Source organism: Panthera pardus, unplaced genomic scaffold, assembly GCF_024362965.1.
Source record: "Panthera pardus isolate Hobbes unplaced genomic scaffold, ASM2436296v1 HiC_scaffold_6, whole genome shotgun sequence".
NCBI lineage: Eukaryota > Metazoa > Chordata > Mammalia > Carnivora > Felidae > Panthera > Panthera pardus.
Window position 1 is genome coordinate 61,095,782 of NW_026526991.1, and position 25,072 is coordinate 61,120,853.

The 25,072-nt window shown below is 55.9% G+C and overlaps 1 protein-coding gene across 7 annotated transcripts; it reads left to right on the top strand.

Annotated features, from left to right (window-relative positions):
- The first annotated feature begins 3,202 nt into the window (after positions 1-3,202).
- On the top strand, positions 3,203-24,188 carry ZNF385A (zinc finger protein 385A). 7 transcript variants are annotated; one of them, XM_019419620.2, is made up of 8 exons: positions 3,203-3,310; positions 9,965-10,101; positions 17,844-17,954; positions 19,567-19,729; positions 21,600-21,842; positions 22,187-22,356; positions 22,579-22,674; positions 22,822-24,188. In XM_019419620.2, the coding sequence occupies exons 1-8, from the start codon at positions 3,301-3,303 to the stop codon at positions 23,050-23,052; spliced, it is 1,161 nt and encodes a 386-aa protein (XP_019275165.2). In that variant the 5' UTR covers positions 3,203-3,300; the 3' UTR covers positions 23,053-24,188. The 7 variants fall into 7 exon arrangements, with proteins under 7 accessions (XP_019275165.2, XP_053751847.1, XP_019275172.2 ...); XM_053895872.1 differs by having other exon boundaries at positions 3,288-3,310; positions 9,969-10,101; XM_019419627.2 differs by lacking the exon at positions 3,203-3,310 and adding an exon at positions 8,736-8,866.
- Positions 24,189-25,072: the final 884 nt, after the last annotated feature.

Here is a 25,072-nt window from a genome sequence, read left to right on the forward strand (position 1 = left end):
TGTTTTGCTTTCACTGCTTATTGTATACTGGTAGGTAGAGAGGGTGTTAAATAGTTTGCATACCTTATCTCATTTCGTTTCTCTATCCATAATCCTGTGAAGTGGGTACAATTAACCCCATTTACATGAGGGAAAATTGACGTCCAGAGAGGTTATATAACTTTCCCAAGGTCACCCAGTGAGTGCGAGAGCATAGTCGAATTTAGCCTTGTCTGACTGTGAAAGCCCTCATTCTTAACCAACATGGTTTAGGTCTTTGAAGAGAAATCAAAGTAAGGGTGCCCCTCTGGGTCCTCTGTCTTTTCAAGGCCTGTCCTAATGTGCCACAAGAGGAAGGAGAGGGGTGAAGAAATTCTAATGGATTATCGGAGGCAGATGTCCATGTCATGCTAGACCAGAATTCAGCCACCAGAGGGCAGCATAGCCACAAATTTGTGGGAATTTGGGGGATGGAGAGTGCGTGAAGTCCATCTCGTTCTCTTTCCCCATCGCCGGGGTTATTCTTTTTAACTTAAGCTCCTGCCTAGCAGTGCCTACGTCACCTTAAAAATATCTCTCCTGGGAGACCAAGGCTGCTGCACACTCTAATCCGTGACTTCTTGATAATTCTGTACCCTAGAACTTCTTCCCAGAACCCATAAATGAAGAGGGACTGATAAGGAGGAAGAGACCTAGTGAGGCCAAGAGCTACCCAGTATTTCCAAGGATTGCAGCTGAAGCATAACAAGACACTGGGAATTCTCAAGGAAGGAAATCTCATACTCCCCTTCTTGGCGGAGGGCTGGGATTGGCATCATCCAAATTCCAGGGGGCAGATCTGAGATTTCTTACACCATCAGCAGGAGGAAATGAGGAGGGGAAGTGAACTGTGACCACTCAGCTGGGTCATGGGTGTGTCTGTGTAGTGCCTGTACCTTTGAGTCTCAGAGAGTGACAAGGTCTCTCGTGAGGGTGCACAACGTAAGGAAGGAATTCCTTGGGCTCAGAAATGCCGCAGTTGTAATCTAGCACCAGGCTTTCTGCCCCTGAACTGTAATTCTCAGGCTCTGGTCTGTTTCCCTTCCAAAGCTCCCAGCCCTTCCAGAGAATGTCTGCCCCTCATCCTGAGACTTGAGTGATCCAGAGGGACATGAGGGTAGGGGGCTAGGAGGCCTGAGCCCTATCCTTATCTGTTTGTGTGTCTCGATGGAAAGGAGGCCCTGGGAAGGGAACAGCAGCTGGGGGTACAGGGAGGGGGAGGGGACTCAGGAGAGGCAGCTGGCAGGCGGGAAGCTGATCTGGGGGTCTCAAGTTTCTTGACATCAATTAGAGCAACCAGCCTGGGCTCATTAGTAGCCCGGGGTGCAGGGCTCATCAATAATGAATTCACCCCGCACACTGCCCCCACCCCCAGCTGCCTGCAAGGTCACCCCGCCCTCCAGCCAGCTGCCTCACCTTGGTAAGCTAAGCAACCCCTCTTCTGAGAGGTCTCTTCTGTGACCTCCCTAACTCAGAGTCCCTGGAGACAGCGTGGGATGGTGGACAAATCAGAGGGCAAAGGGGTCTGTATCACCAATCAACCACACCTGATGCTGACTCTGTTTTTTTCTGAGTTCACCAAGGAGGAGAAAGAACGGGAAGAGAAAAGGAAAGGTGTGAGGGGTGGGGTGGGGGGAGGCTAGATAACAGGGCCTGGGGAGAAGCAGGCTTTGTGACACTAGAGTTGAACAACATGGTGGCAGGTTGGAGCTGGAGTAACAAGACCTCCTCTGATTGGCTCAGAGACCCTACATTCTCCCCCAAGGCCACAGTTGGGCAGCAAGGCCACAGTCCCCTGACATCTCTGGGCCTCTGGATCAGAACAAGACCAAGGCATTGGAATCCCCAGCATTCTCTTGCCCTTGAGCTGGAACATCTTTCTGTCAAACCAGATCAGTGGGGTAAAGGCAAGAGACTGCTGAAGCTCAGAATCAGGAATTTGAAGTTCTCATACCTTAATTAGCCATCTAGTCCCAACTCCCCTGCTGAACCCAGGAATGCCAGTCCCCAGTCCCCTTCCCTGACTGTTCCAAGACCCCAGTCTCAACACCCTTCTACCAACCTCTTCCTCCCTGCCTCCACCCTCCTTATATCCCAAGCGTTCTACTTCCCAGTTACACCTCCTTTCCCTCTGGCGCGGGGGCTGGCCTGAAGCTGGCCGTGTGGCATTCTGGGAAGTCCTCCTGGCGCCCTCCCTCTAGGGGCAGGTACAGACAGGTCCAGGCTGTGGCAGCTGCATCTTCTCCAGACACTTCACAGACTCCCAGACTCCAGCCTCATGCTGGGGTCCCAGTTGCCCACCTCTAATCGAGTCCCCTGATGGTCCTTAAAATACATCCAGTGTCCTGTACTCCCCCCCCCCCGACACTCCCCAGCCCATACATTCGTCCCTATTCTCCATTCTCCCCTCCACCTCACCACACACACTAGTCCTCTACAATCCACACTCACCTTGGTGAATGCCCTGGGTTCAGACCCTGATGCCTGATGGGTGCTCCCATCCCCACCCCAATTCAGGTCCTCTCTACAGGGTTGAGCCTCAATTCTGGATCCTCTATCATCTTCTGATTGCCCTAATAAATCATTTCAGTGGCAAGCTTCTTTTTCCACCTCTTTGCATTGATTGCAACTCTCTTCATGCAGACCTTCCCTGAGGACCTAGGCATTTGAACCCCAGCCAGAGATCAACCTGGGACCCATCTTCAGCCCCACATTTCATCCCTGAAACCCAGCCCCCAGGCATCCTGCTCCAAAGTCAAAGAAACAAAGGACCTTAACATTCTCTGCACTCCCCCCACCCCGACCCTGCCCAGCCTGTCACTCCGGAGAGGACCCAGGTGTCACACCCATCCCAGGCTCCATCCCTCCCCAGAGGACTGAGGCATCCCCCACCCTATATCAGCCCACGACCAGACTTCCTGCCCTCAGACTCAGCCCTTCCCGGGAACCCAGGCATCTTAGTTCCCAGCTTCCTCCATCACCTCACACCGTCTTGTAGATGTCTTGTTCCCCCGGCCCTGGCTGCAGTGACACGGTAAATCCAGGAGGCCCAGGGGCAGCCAGTAGGAGAGGAAGGGGCGAGGAACCGTCAAGACGCCCCCTCATGGAGCCCAGGGTGCCCGGGTTCCCCCTCCTCCCGTCTTCACCTGCTGCGGGCTCCGCCCCCGCTCCGCCTGGGCCGGCCTCTGCTCCTCCCCCGACTCCTCCCCCTGTACCCCCAGCCCGGCCAGAACGGCCCCCGGGACAGAGCGACGCGGAACCCCGGGCGCCTGGGTCCCCAGCATGATCCTCGGTGAGTGGGCTCTGCGGCTCTGGGCTCCGGGCTCCTGGGTCCCTCTCAGTAGGTCACCCCCCCAACCTCCCGGCACCGCGGTGACTGCGGCCGCCCGTCAGCGACCGGTTCCCCCTCCCCCTTCATCTGGCTCCACATCTGGGGGTCCCCTCTTCCCCTCTTCCCCACGCTGCCGTCTCTCCGGGTAATTTAGGGAGTGGTGAAGGAGAGAGCAGAGCCGAGTGAGACCCCCGCCCCATAATGAGGATATTGCGTATTCATGAGGCTCATGAATATTATATGACGGTCTACGAGAGGCTGGGGGAGAGGGCTGGTCCTGGCCTAGTGGAGTTGAGGGAAAGGTTCTGACCCGTCCCCGCACACACTCTCCCTCCCCCACCCTTAGCTCAGACACTCCGACATCCTTCTGGGCCCAGGATAAGAGGGAAAGGAGGAAGTGGGGGGCGGGCGGGGAGAAGATGGTGGGTGTAGCTTCGAGGTGTGTGTGGTGGGAGGTGGGAACCTGAGGGCTGGAGATAAGGGGGCTGGGTAGAAGCAGGGGTGGGAAACTGTCCTTCCCGGGGCCCCTGCGGCTCGGATCCTGTCTCCGCAGCCATCCTGCCCCAACACGCCGGGACCTGCCCCGCTCTCTCCTTGCTCTGGCTGCCTGGGCCCTTCCTTCCCAGCTTCCTTCTTCTTCCTTCTTCCCCCACCCCCACCCCTGCCTTGGGCCAGGGGCGCCAGGAGACAAGGGGCAATGGAGAGAGTAAGGATGGGGGAGGGGAGCCCCCGCGGGACTCTGACAACCCTTCAGCCACAGCCACCCCATCCTCATGACCTACATCGCGAGGGAGCCCCTGGGTGGGGGAGGAGAGGGACTAGCTGTGCGTCTGGACTCCTCCTCAGCTCCAGGGGCTCCAGGCCCCTGCCTCCACAATAGTAGGCCGGCCTGCTGTGTCCTCTGACCTCTGACCTCTGCCCTGGTTGGGCCGGTTCCTGGGCCCTGTTTATGGTGGGAGATGCCCCCCCACAACCGGGCCCAGACACCTGTGGTCTCCCTGCCTCCCAATGGAGGGCTTGCCCGGCCTCTGCTGGGTCCCTCTGCAGTTTGCTCTTTGGCTTCCCTTCTTTCGTCTGATCCCTGTTGACTTCCCACTAGTGGTCTTTCTCCCCTTCTGCCCTCCTTCCTCTCTCTCTTTCTCTCCTCCTCCTGTACCTCCTCACTCCTTCACCATGTTATGTCTGCCCGCTCCACCTAACACTCCACTATACCTCTTCAGTGAATGAGGGAACAGAGGCGTGAATGACTGGTGCCTGCCTCCTTCCCATGAGTATCTCCAACAAAGAAGAGACTCCCCACCCAACTATGAAGACTATTCCCAGCCTAAAGTGACCCTCACCATCACATCTGGGACTCAGGTCCCCAAAGCACAGGCCCCACATTCTTCCAACGTGTGCAATCCCTACATGTTGGCCCCACCCTGGACGCAGGCTCCACCCTGGGCACGGGCCCCAGAGGGAGCATCGTGCTTTTCCAGAATAAACCAGTGTGAGCCACACTTCCCCTTGGTCAGTGGGCTCTAAAGACGACCTCCGAGACCTGCTCAAGCCTGACCAAGACCCCACCACAGGAAAAATGCCTGGGTCTGCCAACTGGACCCCCACCACATCTGCCTGATGTGGGACAGGACACTGTAGTTAACTCCCTCCTTGTGCCCACCTACAGAGGGGCGGGAAGCCTGCTGGCCCACACACGCACGTTAGCCCTCTGTGAGGAAAGGAGAGAGGGAGGAAACTGCCAGCCAGGGCTCAGGCCTTGCCCACCCCCCTCCCCCACCCCCTGCCCAGGGCCATGCCATTGTAGGCTTTCAAATACTGAGGCCCATTGAGTCCATGTACGTGGTGACCCTGACCAGCAGGTGGGGCCCGGCCTACCTGCTTAAGATCTACACTGTGGGCCCAGGTTTAAGCAGATGGTGGTTCTGGGCTCCGTTCCTTGTTCTGGGCCTTTCTTACTGTCCTCTCCAACTGGGTCCCATGGGGAGAGGGGGCATTGAAGAAGGCCCTGTCCTGTCAGGTTGGGAAGATTTCCCAGGGATCTTCCCTCTCTTCCCTTCCTGGCCACCTCCTCCCTTTAGGCCCCGCCCCCGCCTACATCCACCCTGGGGTTATTAAGGATGATGTTTTAAGTAGTTGTTCATAATCATCCCCTTGTTCCTTTAATCTTTGACTTCAAAGCCTTTCCAGCCCTCAACCTGCCTCCTGTCCAGATGAGGGAAATCAAGGCAGAAAGGAACAGAAACATGGGATTTGGTCAAGAACCCAGGACGCAGGAGTTCAAGGCTCTCCCCTCATTCCCCAGTTTCAGGCACTGTTGGGGAGGAAGAGGCCAAAAGGCCTGAAGAGAAAAAGAGATGGATTAGAGATGAGATCCCGGTCCAGTCTCCAATCCAGTTCCTCCCTTGGCTCCAGAGTCTAATTCCCCCATCTTAACCCAGTGCTGATCCAGGCTTTTCACCACCTGGGGTTAAGGCCCTAATACAACTTGCAACCCTAACGCCAACCATATATCTCATCTCACTCTCATCCTGGCCCAACCTCCAAGACCAGCACTAACCCACAGCCCTACCCTAACACCTCTCCTGGCTCCTGTTCTTACCAGACAGGACCCCTCCCTGAGCTAGCTCAAGGCAGACACTCCCATTCTTTACTACAAGGGCTCGAGGCCCCAGACCTGACCTAAGACAGCCAAGGGGCTGAGACTCTGACCTGGCCAAAATTTCTGGGAAAGGGAGGAAGAAAAAGACCAGACTTCAGTGGGATGGAAGGAGTTGGATGTGGCTTGGTTGTGGCTCGGTGTGAGCGGGATCAAAGGGCCTAGGGCTAGGTAGGACCTAGAAAGAGCCAGATGGACATCCATCCAAGGGTCTGAGAGTTCATCCCCTCTAAAGTGCATTGGGAACTGTCTTTAATAAAGCATTTGGCAATTCCCCCACAGAGCTGGGTGGGGCTCTATCTGCTGGAGGTAATTACTCTAATGAGCTTCCCTCTGGAGTGGCCTGCCCCAGCCAGGCCCCAACTCCTCCCTGCCCTGCCTGACTTGTGTGCCATGCAAGAACACGTGCATGCATGTGTACACACACACACGCACGCACGCCAGTTCGATCTCCTACCCCCTCCAAACCTGCCCAAAGACCTCACCTAGTCGGATGTCAGAAGCCCTGGATTTCCTGCTTCCCCAGACCTTACTATGTACCTGCCTTTCCCTCCAATACCCCATCCCTAGTCTACCTACAAAAGTGTAGTGCTTGAAAACCCTGTCTCTGGAGCCAGACAGACAGGTTCACATCCCTCACTAGCTGTGTGACCTTGGTCAAGTAATTCCCCCTCTCAAAGCTGATTGTCCTCATTGATAAGATGAGGACTCGTTCATTTAACAAACATTTATTTAGCTCCCTTTGTGGCATGCCAGCAATTTACATAGATTCAATCCTCTCCACAACTCCTTGAGGCAGTACTATTGTTCTCATTTGCCAAATGAGCTAGTTCCCCAGCTTCCGAGCAGTGGAGACAACCTCAGGGAGACGGTGTATGTCCAGTGACTGACACGTAAAGAGCCTTCAAAAAGTGGCAACTATTATGGAGCGCCCGGGTGGCTCAGTCGGGTAAGCGTCCGACTTTGGCTCAGGTCATAATCTCGCGGTTCGTGGGCTCTGTGCTGACAGCTCAGAGCCTGGAACCTGCTTCGAATTCTGTGTCTCCCTCTCTCTCTGCCCCTCCCCCGCTCACGCTCTGTCTCTCTCTGTCTCTCAAAAATTAACGTTAAAAAAACAAGTGGCAACTATTAGTATTCTCAGAAAAAGGGAGAGGGGACTGAGGCTTGGGCTTACCTGAAACGAGAGAGCTCTGCTTCTGCCCACTCGGCCCGTGAGCTGCCATTCTGCCCCTCTCCTCGTCTCATAGCTCAGTAGACCCAAAAATGGGGAGACACAGGAATGTCCAGTTACCCACCTTGCTTCCTTGCCTCACTCCATCCTCCCTCCCCCTTCCCCCCCACCCCTTTCCCTCCTGGGTTCTTGTCCTGGAGGAGAGGAGTTGCTGGCCATAGGGCACTGAATCACTGCTGTTTGTTTTCCTCCAGCCCCTGGAAGATGCAGGGACCTTCCTCTCCTTGAACAAGATGGAAGTCTGTGCTGGGACCTCCATCCCTTCTGAGTGACACTAGAGTCCTCGGGGGTTATGTAGCAGTGAAAGAATTTGCAGCAGATTTTGATTTAGCTCCCAGCTCTGATACTTACAGGCTATGTGACATGAGCCAAAGTTTTTAACTCCTCTGAGCCTCAGTTTCCTCGCACGTCAAGTGGGAAAAATGGTATCAGCTACCCCCATAGAATCATAGCTGCCTCAGAGATTAAATGTGATAATACTCAGAACTCATTACCTGGCACATAGCGGCTCCACAATACGTATTTTCTTCTATTCCCTTTTCCAGAACCCATCTGTCTCTTCTGAGATGGGGGCTTGAGGGATGGGGGCTTAAGAGAATTTAGAGCTGGGAAAAGGGTCAAGGAGCTGGGCTGCTCTGGGGCGGGGCAAGTGCCAGCCCCAAACCAGCTGCTAGGGGTGGGTGCTGGGTGCCGGGGACTCTGGGAGCGCTCAGGTTTCTCTCACCATTCCTGATGCTGCCCGGGGCTCGTTAAGGCTGCCCTGGTCTGGTGTGCCAGGCTTGGGGTGGAGGGGGGGGTGTTGTGCATGGGGGGAGGAGTCCTGAGGGGACAGACCAGGAAGGGGAGGTGGTCAAACTGCCCCTCAAACCATCTGTCCCTCTCTTCTCTCTCCCTTTCTTGCTCTCTGCTCTCTGTCAGTCTTTCCACCCTGGGGTCTAGCTCTGTGTCCAGCTTTTCTGCAGTCTCTTTTTTTCTCTCTCATTTCACTGTCTTCCATCTCTCCATTGTTCACTATTCTTTTCTCTGTCAGTATCTCTGTCCCTTTTCTCAATCACTTACTCCGGCTTCTGTCATTTTTTCCCCATTCTCTCTCACTCACTTTTGTCTGTCTCTTCTCTCTCTCTCTCTCTCTCTCTCTCTCTCTCTGCTCTCCCCCTACCCTATCTTAACTCTGAGATGGCAGAGGAGGGAATGGACACAGGGTGTACAGACCTCCAGCTGCCCAAGAGCCAAAGCCAAGCATCCTGCCCTTTCCTTCAAACCCTTAGCCCTCTAGAGCCCAAGCTCCCAGCAGCCTTGACCTCAGGGACCCTGGCCACCCACCCTGGCAGAAGAGCCAGACCCCTCCAGACCTTTCTGGACCAGCTCCCTGCCCCCAGCTGTGCCGGAGCCCTCCCCACCCCCTCCCTCTCGCCTCCGATTCCCTAATCCCTGCTCCCCCGCCCTCCCCTCTGCCCCACTTTTCCAGGACTCTGATTGGCTGATTCTACTGACTGGACTTGGGGGGGAGGGGGCTGGCAAGGGAGGGGGCTGGGGGCAGAACCAAGGGAAGGGGAAGCTGTCAGGCCCAGGCCCCTGGGGGGCCGGGGCCAGGCCACTGCCTGGGGGCAGCAGGCACCAGAAACTGAAGGTATGCAAAGGGGCAGTCTCTGTGGAGGGACCAGGGAAGGATCCTGGGGTACCCTCTGCCCCAGTAAGGTCAAGGGAGGACGGGGCCAAACTTGCAGCCTCCTGGCTTTGCCTTTGTTCCTGGGAACCCCTGTTGCTGGCAGGGGGTTGTTAGAGCAGGGAAGGGCAGCCAGGGTTCCCTGACTGGTGGACAGCGAGGTCACAGAAGGGAGCTGGGCTAGCGGAAGCCCAGAGGGGTCCTCAGGGCCTTTGGCCTCCTCCCACTGGAGCCTGGCAAGGTTCCTCCCATGGCTCTGAGGGGAGGAGAAAAAGTTTCAGGGGAGGGTGGGTAGTGGAGTGGCTGGCCTGGACTTTCATTTCCCCTTGGGGTCAGACCCAGGCATTCCCCTTCCAGAGGCCCGGGTGGCGGTTCCTCCTGCGGTGCTGGAGCTGAACGCTCTCAGGGAGACAAGGGGGCTTGGGGGGAGACAGGAAGGTTGGGAGAAGGGGCTCTGAGAATGGGCCCAGGCAGTCCACCTCCCAGGGCAAACGCCACTCACTTATCACCTACCCCCAGAGATGTCAACAATTAACTAAGAACAGCCAGGACAGATCACAGCTCTTTGGGCAGCCCGAGAGACTCAGCGGCCCTCCTCCAAATCGAGACCTCAACATTCCCCTCTGGGCAGTGGGAGGAATCACCCACCTGACCCTGTCCCCCCTGGGGTGAGACCTCGCCTTTGGGATTCCTTGGGGAAAAACAAAACCAGAAGAAGGGAGTGGCCAGAGCCATGGGGCTCCCTGAGTCCTGCTGATCCAGCAGAGAAGATCTGTCCTCTTCCTGGGTTTGTAAAATGCCTAAAGGTCTTGGGGGAGGGAGGCTGGAGAAGGGGGAAGTGAAAAACACCCAGAAGGGAAGGGCTGGTGTGCACTCTCCCCTGGGCCCACAGGGCACCGTGCTCCATTGCTCTGGAGCTAGCAAGCAGGGGAAGTGTGTGTGCGCATGGGGGTCACACTTCTGAGTGTGGGGGCCCCAGCCGGGGAGTGGGACAGACAGGTTTGGGTGGGGCTCCTAAGCTTCAATCTTCCTGCCCCACGTAATGTTTTCTCTGCCCTTCAGGCAGCCTGAGCCGGGCAGGGCCCCTCCCTCTGCTTCGGCAGCCCCCCATCATGCAGCCCCCACTGGACCTCAAGCAGATCCTGCCCTTCCCACTGGAGCCAGCCCCCACCCTGGGCCTCTTCGGCAACTACAACACTGTGAGTAGCAGCCTGCCTGCCCACCCTACCCTCCTGAGACCCCAGCTCCTTCCTTCACTCTGACTCACCCCTCCCTGATTCTCCTATCTACTTCCTTATCTTTCCTTAGGACCCCATCTCCCCGGACTTCTAGTCTCTAGTCAGTTACAAGCATTGTTGGCTATCTGGTATACTATTAGCAGCAATAACAATAGCAGCTCCCATTTGCTGAGCCAGACCCTGTGCTACATGTTTTATATGAATCATCTCACTGAGTCCACCATCTAGAGAAGCAGTGAGACCCAGATGGGTGATAGTGATTACAGGGAGGTGGGAGGGGTGACAGGTGCCGAATCCAGAAGGAAGGGATAAGCAGGGTCACAAGCCTGCCTGTTTGTAAATTCTAGCTCTCTGGAACCCACAGTTGGGTGGGGAGGATCAGTGGGGTAGGGCTTAGAGGCCTGGAAAAGTTGTCTGGATTTAATACAGTATGAAATAGGGAGCCATTATCCATTGTTAAGCAGCAAAATGACTTTGTCAGAGCAGTGTTTGAGGAAGGTGATTGGGACAGCTGGATGAAAGGGAGCAGAGGTTGGAGGAGGCTGTCCCACCAAGGTGGGCCTGAAGGGCAGCCTGGAAGGCCACACCGGGCCAGTGGTAGTGGCAGTGTGAGTATATAGGAAGGGGGAAGGGCAAGGGGTTTGTTTCCAAGGAAATATTCCTAGGCCATGGTGACCAACTGATATTTGGGGATAGGGGAGAAGAGAGAGGATGAGTCAAGACTGACTCCAAGATTCAAACGTCTGTGGCTAGGAGGGAGAAGTCACCTCAACAGAGGCAGGGGTTTATTTTATTTTATTTTATTTTTTTAATTTTTTTTTTTTAACGTTTATTTATTTTTGAGACAGAGAGAGACAAAGCATGAACAGGGGAGGGTCAGAGAGAGGGAGACACAGAATCTGAAACAGGCTCCAGGCTCCAAGCTGTCAGCACAGAGCCCGATGCGGGGCTCGAACTCACAGACCGCGAGATCATGACCCGAGCCGAAGTCGGCCGCTTAACCGACTGAGCCACCCAGGCGCCCCAACAGAGGCAGGGGTTTAGAGGAAGAAGCTGGTCTGGGGTGAAGCTGTGAAGCTCACTTTAGGACATGGTGAGTTGGTGAACCAGTGGGACATTGAGCCAAAAACGTCCAGCAGACAGTTGGAATTTGGGACCTAGAAAGTGGGCTAGAGCTAAAGGTTCAGGGGAAGTCGGCTTTAGTCCACGCAAATAACCCACCATCAAACCATATTCAGCTGCAAAACGTCTACTGAGTATCAACCATGCAGCAGGCACTGCCATAGATGTTTCTATACCTGATCTCATTTCTCTTCACCTCAACCCAACAAAGTAGACGTTGTTATTCCTGTTTCGCTAGGGAGGGATTAGTAATTTATCTACATTGACATAGTATGTGCCTAAGGTATGATTTGAACCCGTAGCAACTGATTCCAAATGGAGTTCTCTTTATACCACAGCTGCTTCCTCCAAACTCCTCCCAAAGAATCCAAACCAACATCTGCACTACACTCTGAAGTTTACAAAGTACCCTTCATATCTTAGTCTTTATAGCAACCCTATAGGGTAGCTATTGTTTAATCCATTTTACAGATGAGAAAATGGAATACTGACTATAAGCAAGGCACTGTTTTAGATAAAATAGAGACGTGAAGGTAAACACAATACGGTTCAATTTTAAGAGTTTGTGGGTTTTTGTTTTTGTTTTTTTTAATGTTTACTTTTGAGAGAGAGAGAGCACAAGCAGAGGAGGGGCAGAGACAGAGGGGAATAGAGGATCCCAAGTGGGCTCCGTGCTCACAGCTGGAGAGCCCGATGCGGGGCTCAAATTTACGAACCCGCGAGATCATGAGCTGAGTTGAAACCAAGAATCCGATGCTTAACCGACTGAGCCCCCCGGGCACTGCTGATATGGTCCAGTCTGGAAGGAGTTTCTATTCAGGGGAGAAATACAGAAATGTATGCAGCAATCTAGAACGCAAAACAGGCAGAGTTATAAATATTGTGACAGAGACACCAATGATGGTTCAAGTGAACAACAAAATTTTTTGAGCACCTACTATGTGCTGGGCACTGTACCAGGTGTCAGGGACACAGGACTCAGCCTGTGCCCCTGGGGAGCTCATGTTTAGTAGGAAAGATAACAAGTTAACAGTTACCCTGTAGGGTGAAAAGAGCTGCGTCAGAGGCATTTAGCTTGTATGGGAGTCCAAAGGGGTGTCAGGAAAGACTTGCTGAATGAGGTGGTGCCTAAGGGACCAACCAGAGCTGAGCAGGAAAAGGAGAACAGAGGAAAAAGGGATTCAACCCGGAGCAGGTGACATAGGATTTGGGCTTTGAAGAATTATTCGTAGGATTTTAAAAGGGGCCTTAGAGAACATTCCAGACTGAAGCAAATAGCATGAATAAGAGCTAGAAAAGAGCACTTGAGGGGGTCCAATTGATTCAGTTCGACTGGAGCAGAAGGTGCTGGGAATACTTCCCCCATCTACACACCTCATTGACGCTTGCCCTTAGGTCTCTCATCATTTCCCCCATTTTGTAGATGAGGAAACACAGACCTAGAGAGGTTAAGTGACTTGCCCAAGGTCACAAAGCCATGCAATTCGCATGGGTAGTTCAGGGTTTCTCACTCCCCCAGGGTTCATGGCTCGACTGCCTCTGGTGAGGACTAGCTATTTAAAGCCATGAGTCCTGATAAGCCCAGAGAGTGCGGCAGGGTGTTGAGCAGCACCAGCTCTGGCATCTGACTGGCAGGATTTGAATTGACATTCCGAGAGCACTGGCTGTGTGACCTTAGGCAAATGGCTTCACTACTCTAAACCCGAATTTTACCAGATAGTAATAGTACCGACTCACAAGGCTGTTGCGAGAATCGTATTACATAATCAGAATAGCTAGCACAAAGTGGATGTCTGTCTGGTGTTGGCGGCTATGATTATTATTATGTCATCACTATTATTTTTATTTAAGAGAGGACCAGAGACAGAAAGGCCAAGACTCAGCTTTTTGGAATAAGCAGAATTAGGTAGTAGGAATAGGAGGAGGCTCCAGCAAAGGATGTGGGGGAGCCACTGGAGGGGGGTAGGGATGCAGCCTGGTGCCTGTAGAGTTGGAGAAGCCAAGGGAGAGAGTGTGGCGGGCTGCATCAATAGTGTCAAATTCTGCAGGGGAGTGAGGACTGCAGAAAAGCTGCAGACAGACCTTTGGCAGTACTGTGCAGCAGTTAAGTACATGGCTTTGGAGTCAGGCTGCCCAGGTTTAAATTCAAATCCCAGTTCAGCCACTTACTAGCTTATGACCTTGGGCAAATTATTTAACCTCTCTAAACCTCAGTTCCCTCGTCTATAAAATGAAGATAATAATAGTACTTATTCTGAATAGTGGTTGTGAAGATTAAATTAGATAATCCATGCAAAGAGCTCAGTACAGAGTCTGGCACATTCCAAGGGCTCAGTCAACATTAGGTGGTGGTGGTGGTATTATTCATGGCTAATGGATTCTGGACTAATACAATACCTCCAGATCTCTCTCCTACTGGGGCAGTTCCTACCCCTTAGACCCTTCCCTGTATTATGCTTTCCTCTGCCCTTGGACGTCTCTCATTGTCTCCCAAAGACAGCCTCTCTCTACACTCAGTCCGCTGCTTCACTCATCTCTCTGTCCTAGACGGAATGGGAGAGGGTGAGAACCAGAGATGATAGAGCGGGAATCCTAAGACCTATTCGGAGAGGATGAGGAGGTGTCTGGGGGAGGGAGCGGCTCTGCCCTCCTGACCCTGAGCCCCCAGTGTTGCTCCTACTTGACCGCCAGAGGGCAGCAAGTGCACGAAACATAAGCTCTTTGGGAACCTAGCTGTCCAGCAGGTGGCGGGCGAGGGGAGGAGATAGGAAGAAGAGGTTAGGGACGTTGTCCCCAGTATGAGGTCGCTTCTGCTCTGGGCGCCTCCCAGCTCCACCTTTCAGAGGAATCACTGAGAGAGCAGTGCCTGACACCTAGGTACCTGGGCTCGATTTCCCATCCCTAGTAAGGGAAGTGACATGTAAAAAGGGCACAGGGGCCGTGTGCAGAGGGAACACGGGTCTGGGGGCTCGGAAAAGGGGTTGTCAACAAGGGAGCGAGGGCCAGGGTGGAAGGGATGGAAGAAAGGAGAAATGTCCGAGCTAGAGAAATAGAGCCGTCCATTAGGATTGGTGGGGACAAGGGACCCAGCAAGGATCCTCAGTGGAGGAAGCCGAGGTCACCTGGTCAATGCCCGATCGCCGGACCGAGCAGCCCCTCACCAGGACAAGGTCTACCACCCTGGAACGAGTATCCGGATACGGACACCCTCTCCTCTCCTCTTTTCACCCTAGCCCCCTTCCTCCTGCTCAGGCTCCCTAGCCCCGCCCCCGTCCGCGGCCCGCCCTCGGCCCCGCCTCCGGGGCGGGCTCCGGTCCCGGCCGGCACCGCCTCCCCTTCTCGGGCCGGCCCGGCCGCACAGCCCCGAGCCACCCGGGCAACGAGCGCCGCGTCCCCGGCCTGCCCGGCCCGGCCAGGCTCGGGTGCCCCGCCCGGGTCCGCCACCCCGGGCCATGGAGTCGCGGCCCCCGGGGTCCCGCAGGGTAAGCCACCCGGCCCCTCCTCTCTCCCTGGCTCCCGCCGCTGCCGCAGCGCCCCCCCACCCTATCCCCGCCCGCCCCTGGCGGGCGGGCTACCTCTCCTTTCGCCCGGTCCTCGGGTTATTTGGCCCATCCCCCATAACTGGCGCGGTCCCTGCCAATCTCTGGATCCCAGCTGGCACCCCCAGACTACTGCCACCATACTGGATACCCCCACCTCTGCTTCTCAGATCCTTGGAGTCCCCCAAATCTTCAGACTTCCCATCAGGTCTTACATGTACCCTTAAATTACCACGCCGCCTAGATCCTTCTTATCCCATCCCGGCATCTTTCCTTTTCCCAGCATCCCTCCCCCACCAGCTCCACCTGCTCTTTAGACACCCCCTAGCTCACTCTCTTTCCTATTTCAATCCTTCCTGTCCCTGTGGTCTTCCCATCCCCGAGATTGCACCCTCCTTCTCTTTTCACCTTTATTTGGGGGTGGGGGGGAGGATGGGGAAGTGGGGTGGTCAAACATGGGGCAGCGGTTTCCATCAGATAAAGGGCAATGGAAGGAAATATAATCATGGCCCCCTCTCCTGTTCCTGATCTGGTTTCCTCCCTTCCCTCCCCCTTGCCCTTCCTGATTCATTTTGCCCCAGCTTTAGGGAGCGATTCCCCTTCATGTCTGCTGTTGTGGAGGGCAGGTGGGAGAGGAATGTTTTGTGGCCCTTTCCAGGCAGTGTCTAGGCCAAAATCCCAGGGTAGGGGCTCTGGAGTGGGATGGGCTGTGGGAGATGTTGGCCTCCACCCCTCCCCAGAGAGCCCTCATCTAGGTCACCAGGGCCTCTTGACCTTGGCCTGGAGCGGCACTTCAGTGGCTCACGTTCCACCTGCACAGGGATTGGGCCCAGGAGCCCTCACCTTCAGCCTGGTGTCTCCTCAGTTCCTGGAGGAGAGGGTGGGAAGGACCCATGGCGCACTGGGTTGATACCCTCTTTCTCACCACTCCCCAACCCCTGGTTGGTGTTTATGGACTTAAACCTGAGGAGGGGTGTATGCAAGAGAAAAGGCTTTCACTCTGGAAGAGGGACCCAAGTGGGGCAGGGACCATTCTCCTGGGATGTACGTAGGCATGGTCAGCCCACAGGTCGTCCTCAGGGCACTGTGGGAAGCAGGCTGGGGTGATGGGTGGGGCAGAGACAGAACCCTGGCCTCTGCTGTCCCCTCTCCATCCCACTCCTCTCTCCCTAGTGCTGTCATCGACTTAGGTTTCCTGGCCTAGATTGGGTTTCTGTTTGGGCTGAATTCCATTCCCCACCCAGCATATGAGGAAGTCCAGGGGCTGAGGAGAACCCTGGGGCAGGGGGAGGGGGGTGTCTCTGCATAGGGAGGACTGACACCTGGAGACTGGGAGCTGAGAGCAGGCATCTGTCTCCCCTTTCTGATTAAAGCCTGTCTCCAACTTGGTCTGTCTTTATTTCTGCCAAACACATCATACATTCACACAGATAAACACACAGCTGAAGATTGCACAACCTGACCATTCATGGCATCGGCAAAGCCCCCGACACAGAAATGTTGATACATAAATGATGTGCACACAGCACATGACACTCCTTCACACTCCACCCATGCACAGATTGATCACAGCCTGCCCAGACACCCGCAGTCACACCCCTTCTTCCCCTGTTTGGCTTTTCTTTGAATAGGACCTGGGCTTCCAGGAGGTGAAAAGTGAGCTACTGAAAGGGGCTGCTTCCAGCCAAGGGCAGGCCAAGAGATGGACACTTGTCAGACAGACGAGTCATCTGAACTTGGTCATGGCTCCCGCCTCTACGTCTACCAAATGAGGCAGCCCATGTCACAGGGGTGCTAAAGCCCCCTTCCAACCAGCCAGTGAGACTACTGGGGAGAGCCAGGATCTGTGGACTTTCCAGATTCCAGCCACCTTCTTCTCCCTGCTTCACATGCCTGTCTCTCACCAGTGTCTTACTGGGAACCATGAAGACCTGAGCACAGGGGAGGGCCGCAGCTGAGGAGCTAAGGACCCCTCAGGTCCCAGAAACTATTTTTCACTTGATCCTTCCACCGGGAAGACCAGGCTTCAGTTCTAATTTTGTTCTGTTTTTATGAGAGGTCCCAGCCATCACCCAATCCTGTTCAGCCTCGGGTGCATTCCAGTCTCGCCTCTCCCTGGCTGCCTAGGGGGCCAGAAGGGAGGAGGACTGTGCAGGGAGGCAGTTTTCATGCCTCTAGGCCCCTGGCTTCATCCCTTGATAGCTGAAGGCCTCAGAAACTCCCATCCTCTCCCTTCCTCATGTGAACTCTTGGCAGGAGACTGCAAAGACATCTGCTGACCCAGGGTGGGGGCAAGACTGTTCCTAATCACGCCCAGCCCCACAGCTCTGCCCCAGAAGCCCTGTGATCAAGGGAGGAAGAGTTCAGAAGATCTCTCCACTGCCTCAGGCCAGCCCAGCTTCTTAGGTCCTGCCCCCCCCCCAACCCCCATTATTCACTACAGCCATGTACTCTCTCCTGAGTTCTTTTACTCCCTTAAGACCTGCTGCCTTAAAGAGATCTAGGGAGTATGTTAGGGCAACCTGGGGCCCAGAGATGGGAAGCTGGGAATGTCTGTCTCCTGGGACCAGAAGCTTGGCTTGGTAGACATCTTGCCCCGGAGTGGGTCCAAAGAGTTCAGAGGCCTCAGCTGAAGGCCATAGGATCTAGGGTGCTTTGGGACTTCCCATCAGTGGGCCTTTGGTGGGTTGGCCGAGCTGTACATCAAAAAGACCGAGTTGGATCTTCATGGTATGATGAACTGAGACAGCAGCCCAAGTTCAAGTACCAGTTTTGCTATTAACTGGTCGTGTGACCTTGGGCCAACCACTTCTATTCTGTCAGATGGGGGCACTGGGCCAGTTGGTCTCTCAAGGCCCTTCTAGTAGGGTGAGGATTGGGCTTGGAGGGGATCAGGGGACTGAGGCTCAGAACCCTCAGGCAAACTGAGGGATAGGGACGAGGCTCTGAGCCCTTTGGTTCAACCCAGCTGCAACCAATGTGGGGGATGATGGACATAAGCTTGTGCTGGGGTTCCTGGCTCACCCCAGCCTGCCTCCGCAGATGGACCCTGTGCAGAAGGCTGTGCTCTCCCACACTTTTGGGGGACCCTTGCTCAAGACCAAGCGGCCCATCATTTCCTGTAATGTCTGTCAGATCCGCTTCAATTCGCAGGTAAGAAGCCTTGCTGCTCGAAATGGGTGGGGCAGCAGTAGCCTGGAGATCTCGGGAGAGCAGAGGGCAGAGGAGCTCGGGCGGGGGGCAGAGATAAAGGGGATATCGGGAAGAGCAGGGAATGGGGACACTGTAGGAGGGGCAGGGGCGGATGGAAGGCACTTGAGAGGGACAAGCAGTGGCTGTAATTTCAATGTGAAGTCGGCCAGTCCTCTCAGGTTGACCCTTCCCTCCCTTGGGGACTGAGGCATCCCTGGCTCAGAATTTCCTAGAATACAGGTGGCCATCATGTCTGGGTGCAAGAGTGGCCTCTGGCCCACTGGTCCTTGGGCACTGGGCTGAGTTAGGTCATTGACTCCCCTGCAGAGCCTGTGCCCTCCGGGGCCTCTGCTAAACTCCTCCCCTGGTCCACCCACTTCACTCTAACCTGGCTTCCTCCTCTGTCTGTCCTTTCCCGTGGGGGACTTTCCATGGAGAGAAGCCACCCAAAACGCAGAACCTAGGTGTCCGGCCTCCCAGCTATCCTGTCCTCCTTGTGAGGCTCCCTCGGGACTTCTGTGTGGGTCTAGAGGAGACTTTGTGGGGTGCAGGTTCTGAGAGCTTTTGGAGAAAAACAGCAGAGCCTCATTCTGCTGAGTAGGGGGAAATAAAGCACGTTCTGTTTCTCTACCCAGTCCACACACGCGCGCGTGCACACACCCACCATGCTGCCAGGCTCTGCACACCACTGCCTCACCCCTGGGGTATCAATTTTCTTTCCCTACCTATCCATACTTTTTATTTCTACTCTATCCCTGTCTGGGTGACCTTGTGGCTCCAGAACTGTATGTCCTAGGCAGGAGGTGCACGTGGGGGTGGGGGTGGAACCAGGACCAACCCAGCTTTAGGCCTCTCGGTTACCTCAACCCCAGGCATCCCCTCTCCCAACCCTGGCTCCACTCCCTGGTGGAGGGTGGAGGACTAGAGGGGCAGGGGGCCAATAGTAGGCAGCCCTCCACTTCCCTCCCCCACCAAGTGGCTCTGTTTTGACAGCTGTCTCTGCTGCTGTCTCTATCTCCAGAGCTGGGCTTGGGGCCAGGGTCCTGCAGGGTGTCCACAGAGGCTTCAGGAAAAATGAGAACCAGGGGGAGTAGTCAGGGTAGGGCCCAGGCCTCAGGGCTCTTGGGACTCTTCGCCCGAGTGTAGAAGCAGTCCAGACTGGATCCAGAGGCCGGGAGACACGACACACGCATAGAAGGCCAGGGGGCCAAGAGACTGCTAGCTGGCTGGATTGCTGGTCCCCTCCCATTTAGAATTCTATTATAGGTTGGGGTAACCCTCCCTCACCCAGAACTAGGTGAGAAGCCTGAGTCAGCAGCCAGGCCCTGGGTGTGGTGGTAGGGTGGAGTCTGGGCTAGGTGAGGATCCAGGTTCCCAGCGACTCAAGGTTGAGAAGCTAGTCTGAACCCCAGGAAAAACCAGGGCTCCTCGGCATGGCTTTACATCCCACTGGTATAGTAAGAGATTCACTGCAGCCTCCTGAGACCACCCCGAGGACCTGAAGGAACTCTGTGGGGAGCATGGTCGGATGAAAGGTGATCTCAGATTCCCTTTTTTTCTTTCATCCCTAAAGAGCCAGGCTGAGGCACACTACAAGGGTAATCGCCACGCCCGAAGAGTCAAAGGCATCGAGGCTGCCAAGACCCGAGGCAGGGAGCCTGGCATCCGGGAACCTGGAGACCCAGCTCCCCCAGGCAGCACCCCCCCAAATGGGGATGGCGTAGCCCCCCGTCCAGGTGTGTCTGAATACCCCGACATTGTTCAACTGCTCTCGTCTCTGTTCTTTGCCCGCTTCCCAGAATTCTCTGCTTTCATCTCTCTCTTCCTCAACCCCCACCCCCCACCCCTACCCAAGGTGAGTCCAGGAGCCAAACACAGTGATACAAAATTTCCATCCTGTCACCCGTACTCCCGCCCCAGCTCCTCTCAACAGAGTCCCCACTGTCTGTCCTCCCCACCACCCAGTGACTCAGAGAGGGGCTAGGGTGAGGCCACCTGGCAAACTTCCTCAAGAAAAAGGGAACCATCAAATCTAGGGAGAGGCCTCTTCATCTTGGGGAGAGGGACAGGGAGGGAATCAGGATATCTGAGGGCCTGCCCACTGGGCTTCCCCTTGGGGAGACTGAGAGCTCAGGACACTCAAGCAACACCCCGGATGATCTTGGTTGATCTTTTGACCTCTCTGGCCCAGTCTGCGTCCTGGGAGTGAGACCTTAAGATCTTGGAGATCTTTCCCAGGTTTACAAAAAGCAACTCTGAGACTTTCTCCCTCATGGCTGGTGGCCATCCTACTCCCAGCCAAGAAATTGGAAGGAAGGAATATCAAGACAGGAGGATATGAGCCCCCCTCATGCTGGGATTGCCACATCAGATATCAGTCATGATCAACTCCAGAAAGATTGAACATCCCCATTTCCTCCTTATCCTTGCCTGTCCTTTCTGCCCCACCCCAAATAGAATGAGAACCAGGCATCCACATCAGCAGCTTGGGAACCAGGATCCCACTGTCAACTCGCACACACACACACACACACACACACATCCCTCAGGGATGCACAGATAGGACAGGCAGGTGAGCTGAGTTCTAATTGTGCTCTGGCTGCTCTTAGCCTGGTCACCTTTTTTTAACTTGGCAACATCTCTGCAAAACGGGGATGACGCTGATAGTGGTGGTGGTAGATAACATTTCATATTCTGGGTGCTTTATGCATATTACCTCATTTAGTTAGTTCCGACAGGATATCTCTAAGGAGATAATGATACCTGCCCTACTTTTGTAAACGACGAAGCCCTGTCCAGTTTGAGACGTGGGTGTGCTATCTGGATCGGAATGGAGGTCAAGGATGTCAAACGAGTAAGAGAAATAAAGGGAAAGATCACAGGATGGACAAGCAAAGGGACACGTGCAGGGGTCAGGAGGTCCCTTTCTGCCAGTGCCCCACCCCCACTGCCTGCGGTCTCACAACCCGGAAACTGGATCGGCTGCTGGAGCAAGAATGGGAGTGCTAGAGTTTCCCCTGTACAGAGGCCAGAACCCAGCGCTGAGGCCTGGGGCCTGTGCATCTTTAATCAAGCCATGAATTATAGAGCAGCCTGCATCCCTGTTCCCTCTCCAGTTCTGCTGTTTCTGTTTCCCTTTTGCCGTGTCTGCGACTGTCTCTCTCGACCTCTCCTCACACTGCCTCTGCCCCTTCCTAGAGCTCTCTGGCATGCCTCCCTGGGGACTGGGCAGGACTCTGGGAAGGGGCTGGCCAGGCAGGAAGCCCAGGCTGGCTGGCAGGCCACTGAGGGGTGAATCCTTGTTCCATGCCTCTCCCCAGGGCTAGGCTGGCTGCCAGCTTCAACCTGAAGGGGAAGCCACTGCGGCTGGACCCCTCAACCATTCCCAGCTTCTCGAGAATGGGCCAGGCGCTGGAGCCTCACACCCAGCCTGCAGCAGCTAGACCACATCTGGCTCGGGCCCAGGGCATGAGAGCATGCATGTTGTCACAGGGTGGGGACTCCTGGGCCCTTGCCCTCCAGGAAATGGGGGTGGGTTTCCTCCACATAAAGAATCTCCTCCAAAAACCATCTGAGGTGACCCCTATGTTTCTCCCCCAACAACAGTCTCCATGGAGAATGGACTGGGTCCAGCCCCAGGATCCCCAGAGAAACAGCCTGGCTCCCCATCCCCTCCCAGCATTCCGGAGACTGGTCAGGGTACAACCAAGGGCGAAGGGAGCACTCCAGCCCCAGCTTCCCTGCCTGGAGGCAGCAAGGAAGAGGAGGAAAAGGCCAAGCGGCTGCTCTACTGTGCCCTGTGCAAGGTGGCAGTGAACTCCCTGTCCCAGCTTGAGGCTCATAACAAAGGTAAGGACTCTCCCACCCCGACCCCTATTCCCCTATCCTCAGCCCACTCCTCCTCCCCACCTCTAACGCCCCTGGCTTCCAACATCCGGGCCCCTCCAAGACTTACCAGCCTATCTCCCTCCCTAATCATCTCCCGCTTACTTCTTCAGTTCCCCCTCTGCTTAACTCCTCGACCTGTGACTCTCCCCTGACCTACCTTGTGTTTGGGGGTGTCCCAAGGGGATTGGAAAACCCCCACACTTGATGCTTCCCCCTATTTTAATTGGGAAGGTGGGTATTTGCTGCCGAGGAGGCCTGGAGAAGTTTTCCTCCACCCCTTACCTTCTGCCCTCTGCGGGCCCCAGGTACTAAGCACAAGACAATTCTGGAGGCCAGAAGTGGGCTGGGCCCCATCAAAGCTTACCCTCGTCTGGGGCCCCCCACTCCTGGGGAACCAGAGGCCCCTGCCCAGGACCGAACCTTCCACTGTGAGATCTGCAATGTCAAGGTCAACTCGGAGGTCCAACTGAAACAGGTGGGTCCAAGGCCTTTCCTGGGAATTCTAGGGAGCTCTACTCACAAACAGGGAGCTTGGGTGAGGGCGCTTCTCTCAGGTCCTTTCCTTGGGACCACAGAAGGGGCGGGGCCAGGTGTTTTGGGTGTGCCTACCGGCTCGTCGGTTACTCCTTTCCGGGTGGCTCACAGCCCCTTACCCACTGCCCCTCCCTACCCACCCACCCCCACCCCCACCCCGCAGCACATTTCCAGCCGGCGGCACCGAGACGGCGTGGCCGGGAAGCCCAACCCGCTGCTGAGCCGTCACAAGAAACCTAGAGGCGCGGGGGAGCTGGCGGTGAGGCCTGGGCGCTGGAGAATTCGGCAATTGGGGGACCGGAGCTGGGAAGAGAAGGGGACGCGGGCCGGCACGGGGAGGGGTGGGGTTTGCGGGCCGCAGAATGACTCCTCGGTCTCCCTTTCCCCGCCCCTCTCCCCGCTGCAGGGCACTCTGACTTTCTCCAAGGAGCTGCCCAAGTCCCTGGCGGGAGGCCTGCTACCCAGCCCCCTAGCGGTGGCTGCGGTGATGGCAGCGGCAGCAGGCTCCCCGCTGTCCCTGCGCCCGGCCCCAGCCGCACCTCTTCTCCAGGGACCGCCGATCACCCACCCCCTGCTCCACCCGGCACCCGGGCCCATCCGAACTGCGCACGGACCCATCCTCTTCTCCCCCTACTGACCTGAACCCCGAACCCCCTCCCATTCAACACCTCCCCCCCCACCTCCAGCCGGGACCCAGGCCTCCGGGCTCCAAGCCTGCCCCTACTCCCGGCACTCCCTGAATGATCTCTCTCTCTCCTTCCCCCCCACCCCGAGGTACGGGGTTCCAGGAAAGGGGAGGGGTAGCGGGGGAGGGGGGCTTCAGAAGGGGGGGAACACCCCAGATCTCAGGGAACCCCGCCCCCTGCCCTTCCCTCTCCCCTAGAAAAGGGGGGGCCGTCTCACCCCCGAGCCCCCTTGGAGACACCCCCCCTCCCAAAAGCCATGTCCATTCAGCCCTTCCCCCCCAAACCTAGCACAAAACGGGGTTCACAAGCCATGGTCGGAGTCCGGGGGGCAGAAATGGATTTTTCTTGGCAATAAGCGGACTCTGGGACTCCGGCCCCTGCCCCCAAACTGAAGCGCTTCCGTGAACACCCCCATCCTCCGCAGGGGGAGGGGAGCAGGCGGGATCCTGGGTCCCTCAGAAGCACTTTGGTTTTACCGCCTGCAACCTCACTGTGCCCGCCCCGCACCATGCCCCAGCCCCAGGTCTAGCTGGGCCCATCATAGGGGGCAGCACTTGGGGGCATCTCTGGCACTTGGGTGGGACCAAGTAGATGCCCCTACAGACCCTTCCCTCACCTTCTTCCTCCCCAGTCTGGATTCCATTCTTTTCACCAGCACCCATCGCCCAAGGGGTACCGAGGGGGGCAAGGGGTGTCCAGTCCGAGCCCACCCCCGCCTCGCCTTCCGCAAAACTGTGAGCAAAAAGCAATAGAAGCCTCGCCCCCGCCCCTCCCCTTTCCGCAGGATTCGCTGAGTCTGTAGCCTTCCCCGTCCCAGCTCCTAGACCTCATGGCTGTCCCTCCCACCAGACACCTCCACTGCACAACTCGGGCGGGGGCGTGACCTCCCTCCCCCCACCCCACCCCCTCTGTGGTTTCCGTATCGTCAGCCCTTCTAGCAGCCGACACGGGAGAGGGACGGGCCCCCACTGGCCTTCCCGTCCCCATCAACTCTTTCTGCTTGACAATGTAGCAACCCCGGCCCCCCACCCACGTCTTCCCTTTTCCTTCTCCCCGACAATAAAGTCTGGATTCGTTGCCCTCCGTCCCCCAGACTCAGACTCTCAATCTTTGCCCGCCGATATGGGAGCTATTCAACCGGAGATCTGTCTGCATGGTGAAGGGTAAGGGTACACAGGAAAGGGGGCCTGAAGGAGGGGTCCGGAAAGACGGGGGTGGGAGAAGGCAAGATCCAAAGCCTGTGCAAGGCGAGCAGAGGCTCCCAATATCACTCATCCCCACTCCCGCCCAGATCTAATGTAAACTTGGGCCCTGGGGAATCATTTCCAGTCCAGGTCTCAAGTCTGCAGCCGGACTGTAGCCGCGGCAGTTGAGAATTTTCCACGACTCCACCACCAGGCGGCGGCAACGACATGGAAACGGAGTCTCCCCTAGGCTAAGACGCTCCTGTGGCACATGTGTCTCGAGATTCTGGAAAACAAGTCTAGATCCAGCCTCAGACAAAGGAAAGAATCCGGGCTTTTGTGCCTCTGATGGGAAACCCACGCCAGGAACACGCAAGGCATGGGAAGACGCTGGGACAGGGACTAGGCATCTGAGCTCTAGGCACTGCTGGGCCCCATATAGTGACCTTGAGTTAGTCCTTCCCCTCTCTGGACCTCAGTTTCCCCATATGCAAAATGAACAGCTTTGGGTCTCTTAAAAGTTCATTGAGACTTCATGTTCCAAGACTAAAGAACTGAGGCTATGCCATTTACAGATATGCAGGTATGCTAGAACACCTTCTCCTCTGGGTCCCCTACAGGTCTGTGGGACAGAGACGTACACTCTGTTCAGCAGCCTGGCACATGATGTGGGGGAAGATGTTCTTTATTATCTCCAGAATTCAGCTCAGTCACACTTCCAAGAACAGTACTGACTCTGGGACCCCTTCCCTCTAGCCCTGCTGGGTGGCAAGAAAGAAAGAAAGGC